Raw genomic sequence first — 18,783 nt, 5'->3', positions numbered from 1 at the left:
GAAGCCAGACATTGCTCTGCCTACATTTATTGCATTTTAAGTGTCAGGAAACTGCCATGTTGGGCACATAAGCATATCAATTACTTAAAACCATATCAGGGAAATTACAACAGTGAAATAAATGCCAGCTTTTTATTTCAATTTGACAAGTTTACCAAATAGTTTTGAAATGAATCATTCATGTATCTAAATTTATATTTTTTAAGGGAAATGTTTGAATGAATGAGTCAATAAATCCAAATTAGTGTCAAAAACAAATGTATTGTTTAATAAACACTGTTACTTTATTATCATATGATGCAGCCATATGACATTATGATAGTTTAAGTGTCACAACATCAGTGAAGAAATCTATAAAAGCTATAAATTTTACCATAAATTTGTATAAAGTGAAATTATGTGCATTTCGTTTTTATTGAGACATATTGTGAGTAGGACATATCAATTCATGTAAACAGTGTGCACAAGTGCAGAGGTTGGTATGTGAGGTATGGTGTGGTAAATGTGGTGAGAAAGCCCTGAGGACATTTAAGTGACATTCATTCAGCTAAAATGCAACCACAACATTGTCAATTGACTTTACAACTAGACTCACATATTGCAATCAAAATCTGTCTTAAGTTAACCAAGTTATGAAACAATATATTGTATAATTGCAACATTAAAACTTCTCAATTCTTTATCTCATTTAATAAATTCTACAACTAGGACAATAATTTAAAGTGTTCACACTTTTAAAAACTGCAGAGCAAAGATTCTTTAAAAGTCTCTTCACTTAATTTTTTTTTACAAATAAATATTTTAATAAAGTTGAACTTTTTACAAACTTTTATCAATCATAATCAATAGAATAGAGGCGTGGCATGGCCAAACTCAGGGCATTATGCATATGGACACAAGCTACTCTGGTGCTGAATTTGACATGTATATCGCATTAATGTTAACCCTTTGCATGCTGGGAAATTTGTCGTCTGCTTAAATGTCCTCTGCTGAATTCTATAATTAGCATTTTCTTCGATTTTTTTCTAAGACCACTATCAGAATAGCAAACAGTTTGGATCCTGATGAGACGCCACGTTCTGTGGCGTCTCATCTGGATCCAAACTGTTTGCAAAGGCCTTTAAAATTCGGTTCCCGCACTGAAAGGGTTAAGAAAAATCCTTCTTGAACCAAAACAAAATACACAGAAACAAAAGTGTGGGGACTGCACTCATATAAATCTGGGACGGCATTTTAAACCTGTGCATTAATCCCAGTTTCCATCTACTGATAATTCTTATAAATTACTGAACAGATTACGAGGATATAAATGTGAAGATTTACTTGAAGCAGGACTCATGCCAGTCACTGTTTAGGGCTTCAATGTACGGCTGGTCTTCTAACTTCCCCGAACAGCCCGAACAGAATCTAGGCTTCTCTGAAATCATTAAAAATCCATCATCAAATTATCATCCTTTAAATGATTATTTCTAATAATTGAATACCATAGTTTAAGATTAACAAATCAACATGTGTGTATGTTCTCTTCCAAAAAATGTTCCTAAAATGAACTTATGAAATACTATTTAGTTGTAAATTCTAATTTCCATTAGATTTTTAATCATTCACAGATATAAGTAAATATAAAAGATGCAATCATATTTTTTATAAGCAGAGTTGTTGCTTTTTAAATGAAAATTGAGCAATATAATTATTCAAACATAATATTAGCACATCTTTTGTTCTCAAACATCACAACATAGACATACCTAAACACATCATAATTTCTTCTGATGATGGCATTCTGATTTTACTTCCAGTTTTTATGAGTATGCTAAGATTTATTTTCATATAATCTTAATATTCATCCATCAACAATCGTATTGTAATTGTTGCCTTCATTCATATAATACCTGAAAAAGTTAGGCACAAAAGTGTTTATTTATTACTACACTCTAGACTATCAATTAAAACTACTTTTTCACAGCGCACTCCCTATGACGCAAATACTGTCCAAATTCCATTCAATATTGTATTGTATACAAATAGGATTTGATATCCTTACTTTGTATGATGTCCTATACAAGAAAGAAACACTTCAAATAATCAGCATATCTGTAACTGACCCACTGTGAAAGTTTAAAACCAGATATGTAAGTAATATAGCAGGTGAATATTGCCAGCTATCAAACCAAGCTAGATAGTCCTGTATACACCGACTTCATGGTTACTGCACTTGCCGCTAATGAGGTAGAAAACTGGAGTTTAAAGCTGAGTGTAAATAGCTTTTCTTTTCAATATACTTGACAGTAGTATATTTATCACTTGCAAGTGCACTATTAATGTCCCATACCCACTCAGAAAAAAGTGAAAATGGCTATGTGCAAACAGCATAAAACCAGAACAGCCTGCAATCTGTTTAGGTTTAATGCTGTTTGCTGCTCATCAGTATCTTAGGGTTGAAAATGAAGCCTTGCAAACTTGAAAATATTCAGAAAGGACTTGAATTAAATTTCATTTTCTAAAGGACTTCAAATGCGTCAAAGTGCGTTTCTGACTGGTAAAGAGATCTAGGCAAAAATAGCCACTTGTAGAGTAGAGAGAGACCAAGATTAAATTTGAAAAAGAGATTTTACATCAGTGATCTTGATTTTTGAATCAAAATGAGTATCTTTCATCAAAGGTAACAAACACACTAATTTATATAAACCTGTATATAGATTGTATGGAAACAATTTTCATGTTTCAAACAATTGTGACCTTGATCTTTGACCGGTTGACCTCATATTTTTCTTCACAAGTAACCAGCAAAGATGTTCACAATTAAAAACATTCTCTTAAAATTGTAAACAAGAAATATCTTTAAAACAAGAGGGCCTGAAAGGCCCAAAGTCGCTCACCTGAGATAAAAAGAAATGACCTGTTCTTTGCAGCCCAAGTTATCAATAGAACAAATGTTCTAACAAAGTTTCATGAAGAATGAACAACAAATGGCCCCCTGGCAGCCATGTTTTTCAACAGACAGGAACCATTTTTGAACTCGTCCAAGATAATATTGGGACAAATCGTCTGACAAAGTTTCATGAAGATCCAGCAATAAATGTGGCCTCTACAGTGTTAACAAGGCAAATATTCATGATGCAAAATGGAAGACAGACAATTGACTAAAGGTGATCACAAAAGTTCACCATGAGCAAAAAATATTATGCTCATAAAGATTGTCACCATTTGTGAAGAACAGCAAGTGTCATTCAGATTGAACTAAAAATGTGACTAAAAGTATTCACAATGTTTCACTATAAACAGCTGTGGTAGTGCGGTCTTGTTCACTTATTCAAGTGAACCGGTCACGGGACGGTTACAAGTTATGTAACTTTGTGAGCACTTATGTAATACGGAAATATTTATCAAATCTTATTAAAGAACGCTTATTTCCGGTAAGGATAACACCACTGACTGGTTGTAATTCAATTAAATAAAGGCGTCCAGTCAGATACGCCTGAATACACTCAAAGAATTAATCTATAAGTGAAAACCAAAGCAGCTTTAACGAAAATAACTTACTTTTATTCTAAGAACTAGACAAGAGGGCCTGAAAGGCCCAAAGTCGCTCACCTGAGATTCAAAGGAACTGACCTATTCTGTGCAGCCCAAGATGTCATTAGAACAAGGGACAAAATTGTCACAAAACCAGGTTTTCATTGTGAAAAAAAAATCTGATAAAGGGAGAAAACTCAAACTGAACTTTTGAAATAAACAAACAAAATTAACCCAATTTGTAAGTTTGTTTAAAAAAAAAATCTATTTTTAGTCGTGGCGACCTTGACATTGGAGATATTGACGTGATTCTTTCGTGCGACACACCGTCCCATGATGGTGAACAAATGTGCCAAATGATTTTAAAATCTCACAATGAATGACATAGTTATGGCCAGGACAAGCTTATTTATGGCCATTTTTGACCTTTGAACTCAAAGTGTGACCTTGACCTTGGATATATCGACGTAATTATTTCGCGCGACACACCGTCCAATGATGGTGAACAAATGTGCCAAATGATTTTAAAATCTGACAATGAACGACATAGTTATGGCTCGGACAAGCTCATTTATGGCCATTTTTGACCTTTGAACTCAAAGCGTGACCTTGACCTTGGAGATATCGACGTAATTATTTCGCGCGACACACCGTCCAATGATGGTGAACAAATGTGCCAAATGATTTTAAAATCTGACAATGAACGACATAGTTATGGCCCGGACAAGCTTGTTCCGCCAGCCCGCCAGCCAGCCAGCCCGCCCGCATTCGCCAATCTAATAACCAGTTTTTTCCTTCGGAAAACCTGGTAAACAAAATGTTCTTACCAACTTTCATGACTAGTGAACACCCTGGCAGCCACGTTTTTCAACAGACCAGAACCATTTTCATACACATCCAAGATATCATTTAAACAAATATACTGACAAAGTTTCATGAAGATTCATAAGTCCATATAAGGAAAAATGCCCCGCCCACTGGTGGCCATGCTTTTCAAGCGACTGGAACCATTTTCGAACTTGTCCAAAATATCATTGGGACAAATCTTCTGACAAAGTTTCATGATGATCATACAATAAATACGGTTTCTAGACGCCAAAATTCACTAGTAAGGTACAAATAAGCCTTGCGAAATGATAGATTTTCAACCTTTAAACACATACCTGGAACATATTTCTCCAGTTGTAACAATATTTTTTTAATGCTTATGCAAAAATTCAACCGTGAAATATATTTTGTTAAGATTCTATATGACTTTGAATACTGTCTCTTGAAATCTGACGAATGCTGATGAATACGTACGTTATATAGAAATGACATTGACTTAAAGGCACTTTATTTATAGACTTAGACACTTAACGTAATGCTATGTTTTTTTTTATCAATTTGTTTGTACGAGAGATCCATTGAGAAATGTTTGCATGACCACTTTGTGTGTAATTATATCTATTCATTAGTGTTAAAGATAACTGAAAGAACACAGAACTGATTTATTTTCACAAGATTAAAATCAAGTTTCACAACGTTTTTAGTAAATAATTAAGGAAGTAAGATGACAACAAAACTAGTTCGCAAAAACCTTTCACAAACACATTTCAATGTAGTATTGACTTATTTTTTATACATAAACAGGTTGATACTGTATCCATAATGATAATCAAGGCATCTATCAACGTGTAACGTATGTATGAAAATTTATCAACATTCTGTAAATGACATCTTCTTCCAGAAGCAAGTATTTTCTTTAAAAATCTTTTTTTTCACTTAAAATTCAATCTGTCAACAAACAGATAATCACTTGTCATTGTATGTTTGATGGCTTAAAATATTTTAAAATCATTTTAACATGAATTTACAAGCACATATGTGATATTGGAGCAAAACGTATAACAATTTCTAAACAAACAAAATATTGAACAAAACTGGCTTTTAACACATAACAAACTGTTATCTAACACATATTTTAACAACCTCCTCTAAACATAATCAAACGACTTTCAAACTTACAGTCACGTTTGTATCTGTAATTCAATAACGTATGTATCATCATCAATGACACAACTGATACGCATTATAGAATTAGCGATAAAATGAGCATTTGTCTTACACAGATACACTAGTGTCATTTATCCAAATATAACCATCTTCTGCATTTAAATGTGCATGCAGTTACACGTTGTGTTGCTTTTGGGTAACGTATGTATCACTGTTGTAAGTGGGTTTTAAACATCTTGTTAACTGTATCCAATTCCTCTTGTGCGATTTTGAAAAGTCTCATACTCTTTCCAGATGGCTCTAATGTGTTGATTTTACACAAAATGTTTTTGCTATCTAACCACAATCAATCTTTTTTCGGAGGCCATTTAAACATCTGTTTAGCTCTTTGCATGAAGTTTAGTTTATAGTCTCCTTCTTCGTCATCCTTTTTTTCAACCCTTCCTATGTACCATCGCCCTTCATATACAGCAGCAACGAGGTCATTTATGTGTATGTCATTCAAGATAATATTTTCTTCATTGCTTTTCTCTGTCTCTGTAAGTGTCTGTTCAAGACCATGAGCACCATCTTCAGTGTCCGGCAAATCGTTATCATTACCAGGCTGTATTTCTTTCTCTGTTTCGCCAAGAGTCTCGTCAACAGCACCTGCACGCTCTTCATTAACAGCTTTTACACACTTTATGTCTTGAGCAGCCCATGAATCACAATATGATCCAGCTATACATGTGGCACAGTGGCATGACATTTCTCTTGTCATCAGTTTTGTTTTGTTGTCTTCTAGTTTGATCCCAACTGCGTGTAGTTTTATTGTTCCTTTTACTTTGTTTTGATCAAAGCCATTTTATCACGCTTCGTCTTGGTTACATCACTTGAGACGTACAAGAACTCAACTGCCTTCATACTTGACTGTACTGCCCAAGCGTAAAAGTCTGCAGCATCTTGTATAGTGACATTGCCTTGTCTAATAGCTTCATCAGCCATTCGCTTTGTTGTACCACCAAGCCCGTCACATGCACTCTTACCATGGCCCGTCTCAAAGTAATTCTATCTTGCCTGTATCCCGTACATATCATTGTGCATGGCGATGGTACGGAAGATGTATCGGTTTCTATATTGGCTTGATGGTGAGTCTGTCCAATAATGAATGGTGGACAGATTGGGCTTCAGTGTCTTGATGGCGGGAATCAATTTATCAAGGAAAGCACAAACTGTACTTGCAGCGTGAGATGTTTCGTCACTTACCACCACAAAACTTTTGTGTTTAAGTTTATCGTTTTCTTTGAAGTAACATACTGCTGGGTGCAAAGTAACCTGGGTTTGACTGAAATATGCTGTTTGAATTTCGTCTAACAATCTGCAAGAAAAGTTTTCAGCAAAATCCATTTGCAATAGGGTTTCATTTTCAGGCAAAATGACTTTTAGTTTGCGTATTTGGCTGTACTGTTCCTGTACTCTGAGTACATGCTGTGAAAACGTCTTTATCTGGATCTTTAAGTGAGGTATGAAGATTGTCTTCTCTTCAGTTTCCTCAACTATTGTCATCTTTGTTTTCCCATTATTGATTGAACTTTTTTCCAAACTCTGTATGGTACTCTTTCTGGTAAACCTGCAAGTAGCTCATCTAAATCGTTCTCATGGCTAATTAATTGTTCTGGATTTTCGCTGATTTTTACACCATGCTTTCTTAAAGTCTGAACTTTCAATGCCGTGTTTTGGTGGTATATACACTGGCAGCTGTTCCCTGATATGTATGATGTCAGCAAAATATTAGGAGGTCTTATGCGTGTGAAAGTGCTCAAAGAGATGTTTTGTTCAGGATTTTCAGACTTGTACTTCATATGCAAGTTCTTAAGATAGTCAGTAAGTACTTTTGTCTGTTTCTTTTCCTTATGTCCATTTACTTTCTTGGCGTCAGCTTTCCCTGGCTGAATGCGACAATTATCTTCTTTGCCAAGAAAATCAATTACAGATTCTTCTACAGACTTGGATATGCAAGTTCTCATCTCTTTCACCATACCTATGGTTTTGTCTTCGATCAGTCTGAGGGATCTTCTACTGAGGCGTGTGCACTTACTGATCTGGTTCAACATACTATATTTCTTAGGTATTTGGCCTGAAATTACTCTGTGGATATTTGATACTTTCTTCTTTCCAGATGCACGTTTTGCTCTATCAATTTCTGCCATCAGAACATTTCCAGTTAGTAATTTTCTTCGAACTAACTTTCTACTTCGTGGTGTAAGGTTAAGTCTCGACACCTCTGCTTCTGTTTTCTTCATTGGAGTACAAGTAAGCTCGTGTGAATTTAACTGTGATGTAGATGCATAGCTTTCTGTCTTATTATTGATGCGATCTATTTTCCTGTTTTTTATCTTGATCTTCTTTCTCAGCTGTATCACTTCCGACTTTAATGACTTGATTTCTCTGTGAGCTCTACTTAATGCTCTTGCGATAATTTTCTTAGCACCTGCACCCTTCTTGGTTAAGGGTAATTTTACAATTAATGCCCTTTGCTCTGTAGGCTGATTTCTTTCATCATCACCTGTTTCCATTGACATGCTTCCATAACCACTAGTTTCTTCAACATCGTTTTCGGGTGTCTTTTTTCTCAACCTAGATAGTCTGTTTCTCAATTTTGCCTGGTTGTTTCGAGCTTCTTTCTTTTTCTTGCTTAAATGTGAAGCTGGAACATAATTTTGTCTTTGCCTTGCTCTCTCCTTGGATAAGAACACTGGTCCCTTTAACTTCTGCCTTTCTCTATAAGCTTTCTGAATTTCCACCCAAGATTTGCCCATTCTGGTCTGAAACAAAGTGTTTTGTAAAGTAACGCATGTATCGATACATACGTTACCTATTTAAAATGTAACGTACCTCTGTGTATAAACATTTAAGTGTTTAATTTCTATCAAAATCAATCTATAGTTATTGCATTTAGTTCTCATCTCTATATATATGCTATGAAAACATTGCTTGGGAAATATTTATGTTGAGGATACGATTTTGATTATAGATGAAGCTTTTCTTTTGACATCACTCCGGTAGAGATTATTGATTTCAATTTAAGATACCATTAGCTCGATCAAATATATTTAAAAAAGTACAGCAGTGGATCTATTATGATATATCTTTAGTATTTGTTGCATTGTTTAATTTTTAAATACAAATTTGTTAATGAACTTACAGTGATACATACGTTACCGCTACGTTACCAGCGGTAACGTATGTATCATTTGTTTCTGACAACAGTTTCTAACCTCATGATGACAAACTAAACAAAGTTTTCTTTTATTATACATAAACGACTTAAATGCATATTGCTGAACTTTATAAACTATATATATTTGCTGATAAAATCGAAACATAAAACAAAATGTCAACATACCTCTCAACGAAAGCTCACATCCCATGTGTTTACATGAAACAGTCTGAATGATGGAGGGCGATAGATTCAAATATCGCAAGAATTCAAAGAAACTAGTTTGACGTCAGAAACCACCCTTTATGGTGACGTAATACACAAAGTTAACACATTATGTAACGTATGTATTGATCACGTATGTATCATACTGTAGTTGTAATGCATGATGCCTATGCAGAATAGTAAAAATACGAGATAAAATTGTTTTCTGTACGCAGCAGTGCTGTCCTCTGAAATTTTAGAGGTGCACAAGTTAACATAATTACCTTATTTATAAGCAATATAGTTGGTTAACGTATGTATCGCATCTCACATACGCAGCGTATTGCAAACTGTAAATGAAATATTTCATAAAAGCCGATAGATATTCATGTTAAATGACGTTTTAATTTGGGACATATATTATTTGTACGTTGAAAGGTTAGTTTATCATGCGTGTTTATAGAATAGAATCCGTGAAAAGTCCTGCATCAAAATCAGTATAACGTAAGTATCAATGGCCAGGCGTCATCAATTAACCAGCAAATAATGGTAGCATACCACTGTTATATATATATGGCACTTCTTGAGATTATTGCTTAACACGATCTTATCATCTTAGCTTGCTTTATTGAAGGTTTTAAGCATTCTTTTGTTTTTGCTTAACTCATAAATGTAAAAAACATAAACTGGCGTCTGTAACGTATGTATCGTTTTACTTAGTATAAGCTTGTGTAAAATAAAAACGCATTGTGATAAACCACCTGTATTAAGGTGAAGAAATAGTCGAGTCGTACTTAATGATTTGGCATACTTGTTTAATCTGGTTATCTGAGTTTATTAACTCTAATGCATGGAACATGTATTTGCGCCTTACTAGTGATTTTGGGCGTAGAGTGTTAACAAGGTTTAACTATAGCTATATTAGGAAAAATGCCACGCCCCCTTGGCGGCCATGTTTTTCCACCAACCGGAACCATTTTCGAACTCATCCAAGATATCATTGCGACAAATCATCTGACCAAGTTTCATGATGATCAGACAATAAATGTGGCCTCTAGAGTATTAACAAGGTTTTACAATAGCATGATATATAGCCATATATTAGGAAAAATGTCTTGCCCTCTTGTGGCCACGTTTTTTAAGCAACCAAAACCATTTTTTGCAAGCAAACGTTACCATTTTCTAACTCATCCAAGATAGTGTTTTTCCCAGGAGGGCAAAGGGGCATGGCGCATTACTTTCAAAAAGGGCATTTTAGCGCGTAGTTAAGGCAAAAAAGGGCAAAAACGTTCCCTGAATTACGGGGAAACATGTTATCGCATCAGAAGCAGTTGTGGAAAAAATAACATATAAACAAGCACATTTAATGGTAATTGATGTATTTAACTTACTATGATTTATATTAATATATTTTCCTTGCAATGTACATTTAAGTTCCATGCTGTTTCAATAAACTGTACAGCACGACAAACATAATAAAGCAATAAATGCATATGAATCTGATTATACCCAGATCCACTAACATATAAATTAAACCATGTTTGTCTTATCCCATTTTCTAAAAATAGTCTTGCAAGATGTTTAAAATAACATTGCGAGTAAATTGACCGCTAACAATATGCAAACACTCGTTTCCGTGACATACATCCACCAAGTAGATTACAAATAAATAAATAATGTTGTTGCTATCTAAAACATTTTAATGCATCGTTGATTATCACAGACATTTCATTAATTCCTACTTAATGTATAACCTCCATCGTTAATTCGATCGTTTACGACGTTATTTGCCATTTTTGCCGAGTCACAATTTAATTCTGTATAGTCCGCCATGTTGTTAAAATGTCAAATGATGTAAGCGAAAGGTGCGCATAGCAACGTTAAATCGTATACGCGATTCGCATTTTGTTAAATTAGTATACGTCTCAGTAATTATTTCTATAATTAGATTTAATTATCTTAAAGACGAAAACGATAAAGAATAAATTTGTTTGTGTTTTCAAATGTAATTATGCGTAAAAATATATGTTTTGATATAACTGAATAATGCATGCAATGCACAATTGCCACGAGAATAACATCGATTTTTTCATCAAAAGTCTCCGAAGTTACGATTTTATCGTGGAGGAGTACACATTGCCGACCGAAAAGTGCGCTTGGTATAACATAGCCTCTGGCATTATCGATTGATACTGACACGGGGTTATTCACGCATTACTAATTCACAGCTTTGGAGCAGTCAGTAAGACCTACCTACATGTATAAATCGAGCACTGTAATAGATTAATCTGCTCAATTAATATAGTCGATTAGACGTTGACGTCTCTCGAGTAAATCAAGCACAGTCGGAGCATCACAGACAATCAAGGACGCTGATTTTGCGGACCAAGTAAGGTCATAAGGCAATAAAGATGTTATCGATAAGGGCGCGTGGCGAAATTTGCCTTTGAAAAGGGCAGAGTGGCTATCCGTGAGGGCGGCGTGGCTTTTCGCCACGCTAAAATGGCCTGGGAAAAACACTGCAAGATATCATTAGGACAAATCTTCTGACCAAGTTTCATGAAGATCGGAAAATAAATGTGGCCTCTAGAGTGTTAACAAGGTTTTACTATAGCCATATAAGGAAAGATGCCCCGCCCCCTGGCCATGTTTTTCAACCAACCTGAATCATTTTTTAACTTGTCCAAGATATTATTGGGATGAATCTTCTGACCAAGTTTCATGAAGATTGGACAATAAATGTGGCCTCTAGAATGTTAACAAGATTTTACTATAGCCATATATACATGAAGCCATATAAGGCAAAATGCCCTGCCCCTTGAAAGCCATGTTTTTCAAGCAAAGGTTACTATTTTCCAACTCATCCAAGATATCATTGGGACAAATCTTTTGACCAAGTTTCGTGAAGATCGGAAAATAAAGGTGGTCTCTAGAATGTTTACAAGGTTTTACTTTAGCCATATAAGGAAAAATGCCCCGCCCCCTGGCGGCCATGTTTTTCAACCAACCCGCATCATTTTCAAACTGTTCTAAGATATTATTGGGATGAATCTTCTGACCAAGTTTCATGAATAATGGACAATAAATGTGGCCTCTTGAGTGTTAACAAGATTTTACTATAGCCATAAATAGCCATATAAGGCAAAATGCCCTGCCCCTTGGCAGCCATGTTTTTCAAGCAAAGGTTACCATTTTTGAACTCATCCAAGATATCATTGGGAAAAATCTTCTGAGCAAGTTTCATGAAGATCGTAAAATAAATGTGGACTCTATAGAGTGTTAACATGGTTTTACTATAGCCAATTAAGGAAAAAATGCCCAGCCCCCTGGCGGCCATGTTTTTCAACCAACCGGCATCATTTTTTAACTTGTCCAAGATATTATTGGGATGAATCTTCTGACCAAGTTTTATGAAGATTGGACAATAAATGTGGCCTCTAGAATGTTAACAAGATTTTACTATAGCGATATAAAGCCATATAAGGAAAAATGCCCTGCCCCTTGGCAGCCATGTTTTTCAAGCAAACGTAACCATTTTCGAACTCAACCGTCATATCCAGAAAACACATGTTCTGACCAAATTTCATGAAGATTGACCCAAAAATGTGACTTCTAGAGTGTTCACATGTTTTCACTATATACTTATTGAGAAAAATGCCCCGCCCACTGGCAGCCATGTTTTTTCACCGATCTGGACCATTTTCAAACTCGTCCGAGATATCAATGAAACCAATGTTTCCACCAAGTTTCATGATGATTGGGAAAAAATTGTATAAGGAATACTGCCCCGTCCCCCTGGCGGCCATGTTTTTCAACGGACCGGAACCATTTTTTAGCTCAACCAACATATCATTTAGACAAACATTTTGACAAAGTTACATGAAGGTTGGGCATCAAATGTGACTTCTACAGTGTTCACAAGGTTTTTCTTTTTTTTGACCTAGTGACCTAGTTTTTGACCCAGCATGACCCAGTTTCGAACTCAGTTGAGGTATCAATTGGACAAATGTTCTTACCAAGCTTCATGAAGATCGGTTAATAAATGTGGCCTCTAGAGTGTTCACAAGGCAAAATGTTGACGATGGACGAGGGAGAAAAGGCGATCACAAAAGCTCACCATGAGCATGTTGTGCTCAGGTGAGCTAAAAAGATACACGGCGTTGATTGTGGTTGGAGTTGGTGAAAGGTTAAGAGTTCGATGAATGAGATCAAAGATAGCGAATGCCTTTTTCTGTGCAGTTCTTAGCTGCATCACACGCAGTACGGGATGTTACGCGGAGTTTTCGCGGCTTATTTTACATTATTTTAATTTAATTTGGTATGTTTGATTTGTTTATGCAATAATAGCGAAAATACACATTTTCTCGGACATATTCATCTGCGGGCGCTCTCAAAATCTGTTCCGTTCAAATTCCGAACGGATTTTTCGAGTGCCCGCAGATGATCATGCCCTCGAAAACGTGTATTATCCCTATATTATTACATATTGCTGGTCATAAACCTATAGATATATAACAGAAAACCAAAAGAAGAATGGAAGTGAAATTAAAACATATGAGTCAACCGGCCACACGCGAAGTATACATACATATTTTTTAATATTTATGCAAGCGTTTTTCGAACAAACCTGTTTTAGTGGTTTGTCGGGCATTGCTATTTGATTCGATTATTAACAGTATCGAGAATCATCGCTCTCATGCGTAATACATTAGTCAATATGGTGGAATAATTCTTGTTAAATTAATCAAAAATAATATTTATCATGGTATTGTTGAAAACACATTAAGCATCTTTTATTGACATACCATAATTATATCGCTGAATATCTTCATTTAACATATTTCTGGTCTAAAGAAAATTCCAGTTCACATAGTTCACGCGATAGCGTCTATATTATATAATGATTATTGTACTGGCCGCGAACTGACCCTGATACCTTGCGGGTTGGAATGCAATGCATTAAAGGGAGGCCAAGCTTCCACAGCTTTTTTAAGCCTTTATACTTTTACATGTTCAATTTCGAAAACAATTTAAATGGTTTGGCCAAAACGAATATCAGGATAGGGAAAAACGATACTTTTATGAACTTAAATATACAAGTACACAGACGGGAATATGGAAGTAGTTACTAAATATGAGAACATACAAATGTAGCCTATAAGAACAAACGCTCTGGCGCTGGCATTCCTCTGAAAATAAAAGGTGCACGCACAAACTGTATTGATGTCGAGAGTTTAGTGTAAAACTGTTCTATCTATCAAGCCTTTTCATTAGAGATAAAATTGTTTTATGCTGAACACGCAGTTAAACAGTGTTACAAAAACGCGGTCATGTTTCCAATGTTCTGGTGGTATGTTCAAATCAGCCAATGGAATAAATGAAGTGTATTCATTCGTATCTATCCGCGGGAAATTTTATTTGAATTTTATTGGACACTTACAAAGGTCAGGTAAGGTGAAAAGCTGGCTTATACAGCTACGCCGAAAAAAACAGTCATGGCACAAGCCCCTATAATATTGATCTTTGACCCAATTACCTCAAACAGGCATCTTCTTTTCATTTCAAATATCCCAATTTGCATGATCATAGGTCAAAGCATTCTCAAAATATTGTGAGCACAAATTGCCTGTTACATGCTCCTGACACTGTGACCTTTGACCTGCTAAAATCAAAAGGTATCAATCTTTCCTCTCTATGTATTGACAATACCAATTTAGATATTCCTAAGTCAAAGTCTTCTCTAGATATCATGCAGAAACCAATTTCTAGATATGAGCTCATATGACCAGGTCCTTTGACCAGGTGACCTCAAAATGAGTAAATCAAAATTCGTCCTTTTTCATTCTATGTTCTTATTTAGATGACCTAGTAGGTCAGTAGTTACATTCTGTATATATCATGCAGAGACCGATTCCTTGATAAAAGCTCATCAGACATTAACCTGTTGACCTTTAAATATATACGCATCTTCCTGTCCACCTGGTCTACATGCTGGCAGACCTACCTAACAACCTACAAACAGGTGAAAAGCAACATAATCCTGCTTTTTTTAAGGAAGGAGGGGTGGTGCATTAATATCAAAAGGGCTGTGTTATTCAATTAAACTGTCAGTTTCAATAGAATGGACGTTACGCTATTAAGCTGAAATATATTTAGCCAAAACCATTGATCAATATTTAGTAATTATGACCTTGATGTCATCTGCAAATTCAAATGAAGTTTCAATGGAACAGATCTATCTATCATATGTAGTTGATTATAGCTCAATTTTTGGGGGGTTACTCAGAAACCTAGTGGAGTCCTTTTTCGTATTTAAGTTATCTTGACTTGGCCCTTGACCTCATGCCCCGTAGGATATAAACAGGTATTTATATTTTAAAGATTCATAACACGGCTAAATTGTCTTGTTTTACGAAGAACTTTTATCTTCACTAGTAAAAGTTCATCGTTGCCATTAGAATGTTAATATTATAGGTAATTTTGTAAGTTTGATTGAAATCATTGGTATAGAATAGCATTCTACCTTTCATATGTGTATAACTAACCCGCCAGTTCAATGAGTTCATACACTGATATCTCCGAAAAATGCTCTTAAATAATAAATGTACCTTTATTAGAAGAAAATTTTTACTCTACTTGAGAATGCTGTACACGGTATACTGTGCAAGTTTGATGAACAACATCATGTTAAACAGTTAAGCTGGAATATAATAAGCTGGGCCTTAGCTGGCATCTGCTATCCTTTGATATTTTTTGGGACCAATAGATTGACAAAAAAAGTACTCTTCCCAAATTGAAATGAAAACAACAGGTAAGCAACAATTGTCAAAATATTATTTGATCACTGATCAATATGAAATATTAGTCTGATAAGTTGCCATTAAGCACAAATTTAGAGAAACTAAAACTGCCTCACTTCTCCCTCTCCAGAGCTTAGGGAGAAGTGACTTCTCCAAAAAATTGGAGTCTAGCTTGATCCTTGTACATGTATTATATATTTTAACATCATGCTATTCTAATGCAGAGGTACTGCTTTTGTGTGCATAATATATACATCAAACATCATTTTTCTATAAAGTATTTGATAATAGGATGAACATGCTGGTTCTTCATGTTTTATATATTTTTATGTTGTTATTGTTTTTAAACCCTACATGTTGATTTGGATAACTGTACGTCTAGGGACTGAACTAAAGAAAAATACCTATCATTTAAAGCGAGATTATACCATTTTTATATGTGTTATAACTGTTATTAATAACTAATAATTGTAAAAAAATACGGTGGTTGACGGTCTCTGTAAAGTGATATTTCAACTTGTTAGAAATAAAACTGTAGTGTAAAACTATAATATTTGTATCATGTTTTTTATTTGCACTCCTTATAAGTGCTAGAAAAAAAGCCGTGAAACCATAATTACTTTATCGTGTTTTTTATTTGCATTCGACATCTTCATGATCTTGTAACAATGTATCTTTTCCTTACATAAACATTCAAAATAGTTTTGCTATATGAATTAGAATTATGAATACATTTAAAAAATGGACATGTCAATTCCTGTTTTGCAGTTAAGCTCATCTGTTTTAGAGGTTTATATCATGAGATCTACATGACAACAAAATTAAAATTCATAAAAAGAAAAGATCTGGGTACCTTCCGGACTTTCGGACATCGCGAACTTAGATTACATCCTACAATATTTCGATGAATTGTAACCGTAATTTAAATTTTGCTTTTCTAACAACACATAAATTATTCGCAATGGCGTCGGCTGGAAAACTGAAAACATTCGGCGACAAACCAAAGTCGTTTGCTTTAGAAGAAGATGGAGAAACATATTACATAGGTTCAGAGGTATTCAATATATGCATTCTGAATATTTCAGTGATTTTGTTTCATGAATGCAGTAGTTTCATTAGTTTTCGGCGTTCATTGTTTGTCGCCGCTAAGGTTACAACACACTTACATGCTTGCCAGGTAATAACTATGATCTGATATGCAAATGCTACGTCAAGATGTGTATATCCTCACAAACTGGGATGCATTTGGCTTTGTTCTAGTCCGTCTGCATATACATACATCCTTAAGCTCTGCATTTGACCATGGACCAGGGCTCGAATTACTCTTTTTTTCAACTGACAACTCGCAAAAATTGCGAGTCAGCGTTCTAGATAAGCTGCGTATCAGCGTAATATACACATTAGAAATATCAAGATACGCTCAATTTATCATTTCCGTGCGTACATTTAAGCAAGCCAATCTGGACTAACCCAAATGGTTGTTCAGAGAATAGTTAAACGTTGATGGTACACATTGTTTCTGCATTGTCATGAGATAACACTTTGTTTCCTTAAACCTCATTCCCCAGTTTTTTTATCATTTTTCAAGTGAATGTAAGTCCTTCTTTAGGTTGATATGATCTTGGTAAGAGTTTATTGGTTGATACAAGAGACAATCGTCGGCAAAGAGACGTACTTGTGATGTTACACGGTTCGGGAGATCATTGATATGGCACAAAAATAGTAGGGGACCGAGCACTGTACCCTGGGAGCACTCCAGAGTCTACTGTTCATGTAGAAGAGGATTCGCCTTTTAGAATAACTTTTTGGCTTCTTGCCATTAAAAATGATTGAATCCATTTGAAGATGTTACCCTTTATTCCATAATTTTCAAGTTTGTAGAGTAGTTTCGGATGTGGTACTGTATCAAACGCCTTACTAAAGTCTAATATAACCATGTCTATTTGTTTCTTTTTGTCATACATTTTCATAATATCATCCTTAGTTAGTATTAACTGGCTTCCACATGAATGTCCACTACGAAATCCGTGCTGGAGTTATGTAAGTATGTCATATCTCTCTAGATGGTTTAAGATTTGTCTGCAAAAAATGTGTTCTAATGTTTTACAACAGACGCTTGTTAAGGATACTGGGCGTTAATTACTAGCTTCATTACGATTGCCCTTTTTAGCTCATCTATTTTTTGAAAAAAAATTATGAGCTATTGTCATCACCTTGGGGTCGGCGTCCCGTTAAGTTTTGCGTTTAGGTCCACTTTTCTCAGAAAGTATCAATGCAGGGGTTCCGCTGTCGATCGCCATTGGCGCCAAATGGCGCTAAATTTTTAAATGTGGCTCCAATTTTTTAAAAGTGGCGAATTTCAAAAAATCGGTAAAATCCTATCCGAAAATGTACTGCGAGTCGAAAGCACGCGACCGAGCATTAGCGGCCAGCGTCTGTCAGTTGTAAATATTGATTTACGACGATGTAAGCGACCTACAGTGAGGAGTGCATTAGAAATCACCGAAGCGTGTAAGTGTTACAAACGGTGTTTTTACTGCTATTGTCAAGTTTTATGGGGGTTATTATCGGATTAACGGCTCCTTTATGATATTGAGCAATAAGTTAAGTAACACGGGGACAAACTGTCACGACGATCAATAATTATAATGATTATTAGGGCCGCTATTTCTTTGTTAAAATCAAAACCATGGGGCTGGCAAAAGCATTTAATCGCATTTAATATATAATAACATTTAATTTCTCCACATCAACAAATAAAAACTTTTTTCAACAGGTATTTGTGAGCATTTCTGTTTAATAGATTCATTATTGTAATGTTCTGGGAAGGATACAAAATTGATTAAGATAACAACAATTTCTGAATTAAATATAAAACATTCACTCGATGTACTATATTTCGGATATGTTAAATTCGGACATTTAAAGATAGGGACATTTATGTGTTGGTTTGATGTTGATAGTTTGTAAAAATATGTTTTATTTTCAGGTAACTAGAATGGATGGTGGCAATTATCTGGGCCTTTCTGTCAGGAAATAGGCGTGAACAACAGTCATTTAACCTGGAAA

General features: G+C 35.1%; 2 protein-coding genes across 6 annotated transcripts in view; one reads left to right on the top strand and one right to left on the bottom strand.

Moving 5' to 3' along the window:
• The window catches only part of LOC127854370 (LIM domain kinase 1-like), a 47,559-nt gene extending 30,901 nt beyond the window's left edge, over nt 1-16,658 (bottom strand). Inside the window, exons 1-3 of one of the 4 annotated variants that reach the window (XM_052389429.1) lie at nt 16,568-16,658; nt 1,749-1,892; nt 1,324-1,417 (exon numbers count right to left, since the gene is read on the bottom strand). In XM_052389429.1, coding sequence (XP_052245389.1) covers nt 1,324-1,417; nt 1,749-1,830 — 176 coding nt within the window. In that variant the 5' untranslated portion in view covers nt 1,831-1,892; nt 16,568-16,658. Of the gene's footprint in view, nt 1-1,323; nt 1,418-1,748; nt 2,300-16,567 lie in introns of those variants that run through there. The other 3 variants (XM_052389430.1, XM_052389431.1, XM_052389432.1) reach the window with 3 other exon arrangements.
• LOC127854510 (SWI/SNF-related matrix-associated actin-dependent regulator of chromatin subfamily B member 1-like) overlaps nt 16,612-18,783 on the top strand; it is a 34,744-nt gene continuing 32,572 nt past the window's right edge. For both annotated transcript variants that reach the window (XM_052389584.1, XM_052389577.1), the window contains exon 1: nt 16,612-16,768. In XM_052389584.1, the coding sequence (XP_052245544.1) occupies nt 16,619-16,768 (150 nt within the window). In that variant the 5' untranslated portion in view covers nt 16,612-16,618. The remainder of the gene's footprint in view (nt 16,769-18,783) is intronic.

Source organism: Dreissena polymorpha, chromosome 1 (assembly GCF_020536995.1).
Source record: "Dreissena polymorpha isolate Duluth1 chromosome 1, UMN_Dpol_1.0, whole genome shotgun sequence".
Classification (NCBI taxonomy): domain Eukaryota; kingdom Metazoa; phylum Mollusca; class Bivalvia; order Myida; family Dreissenidae; genus Dreissena; species Dreissena polymorpha.
Note: the sequence above shows the minus strand (reverse complement) of the source record. Positions and strands in the feature narration are given on the sequence as shown.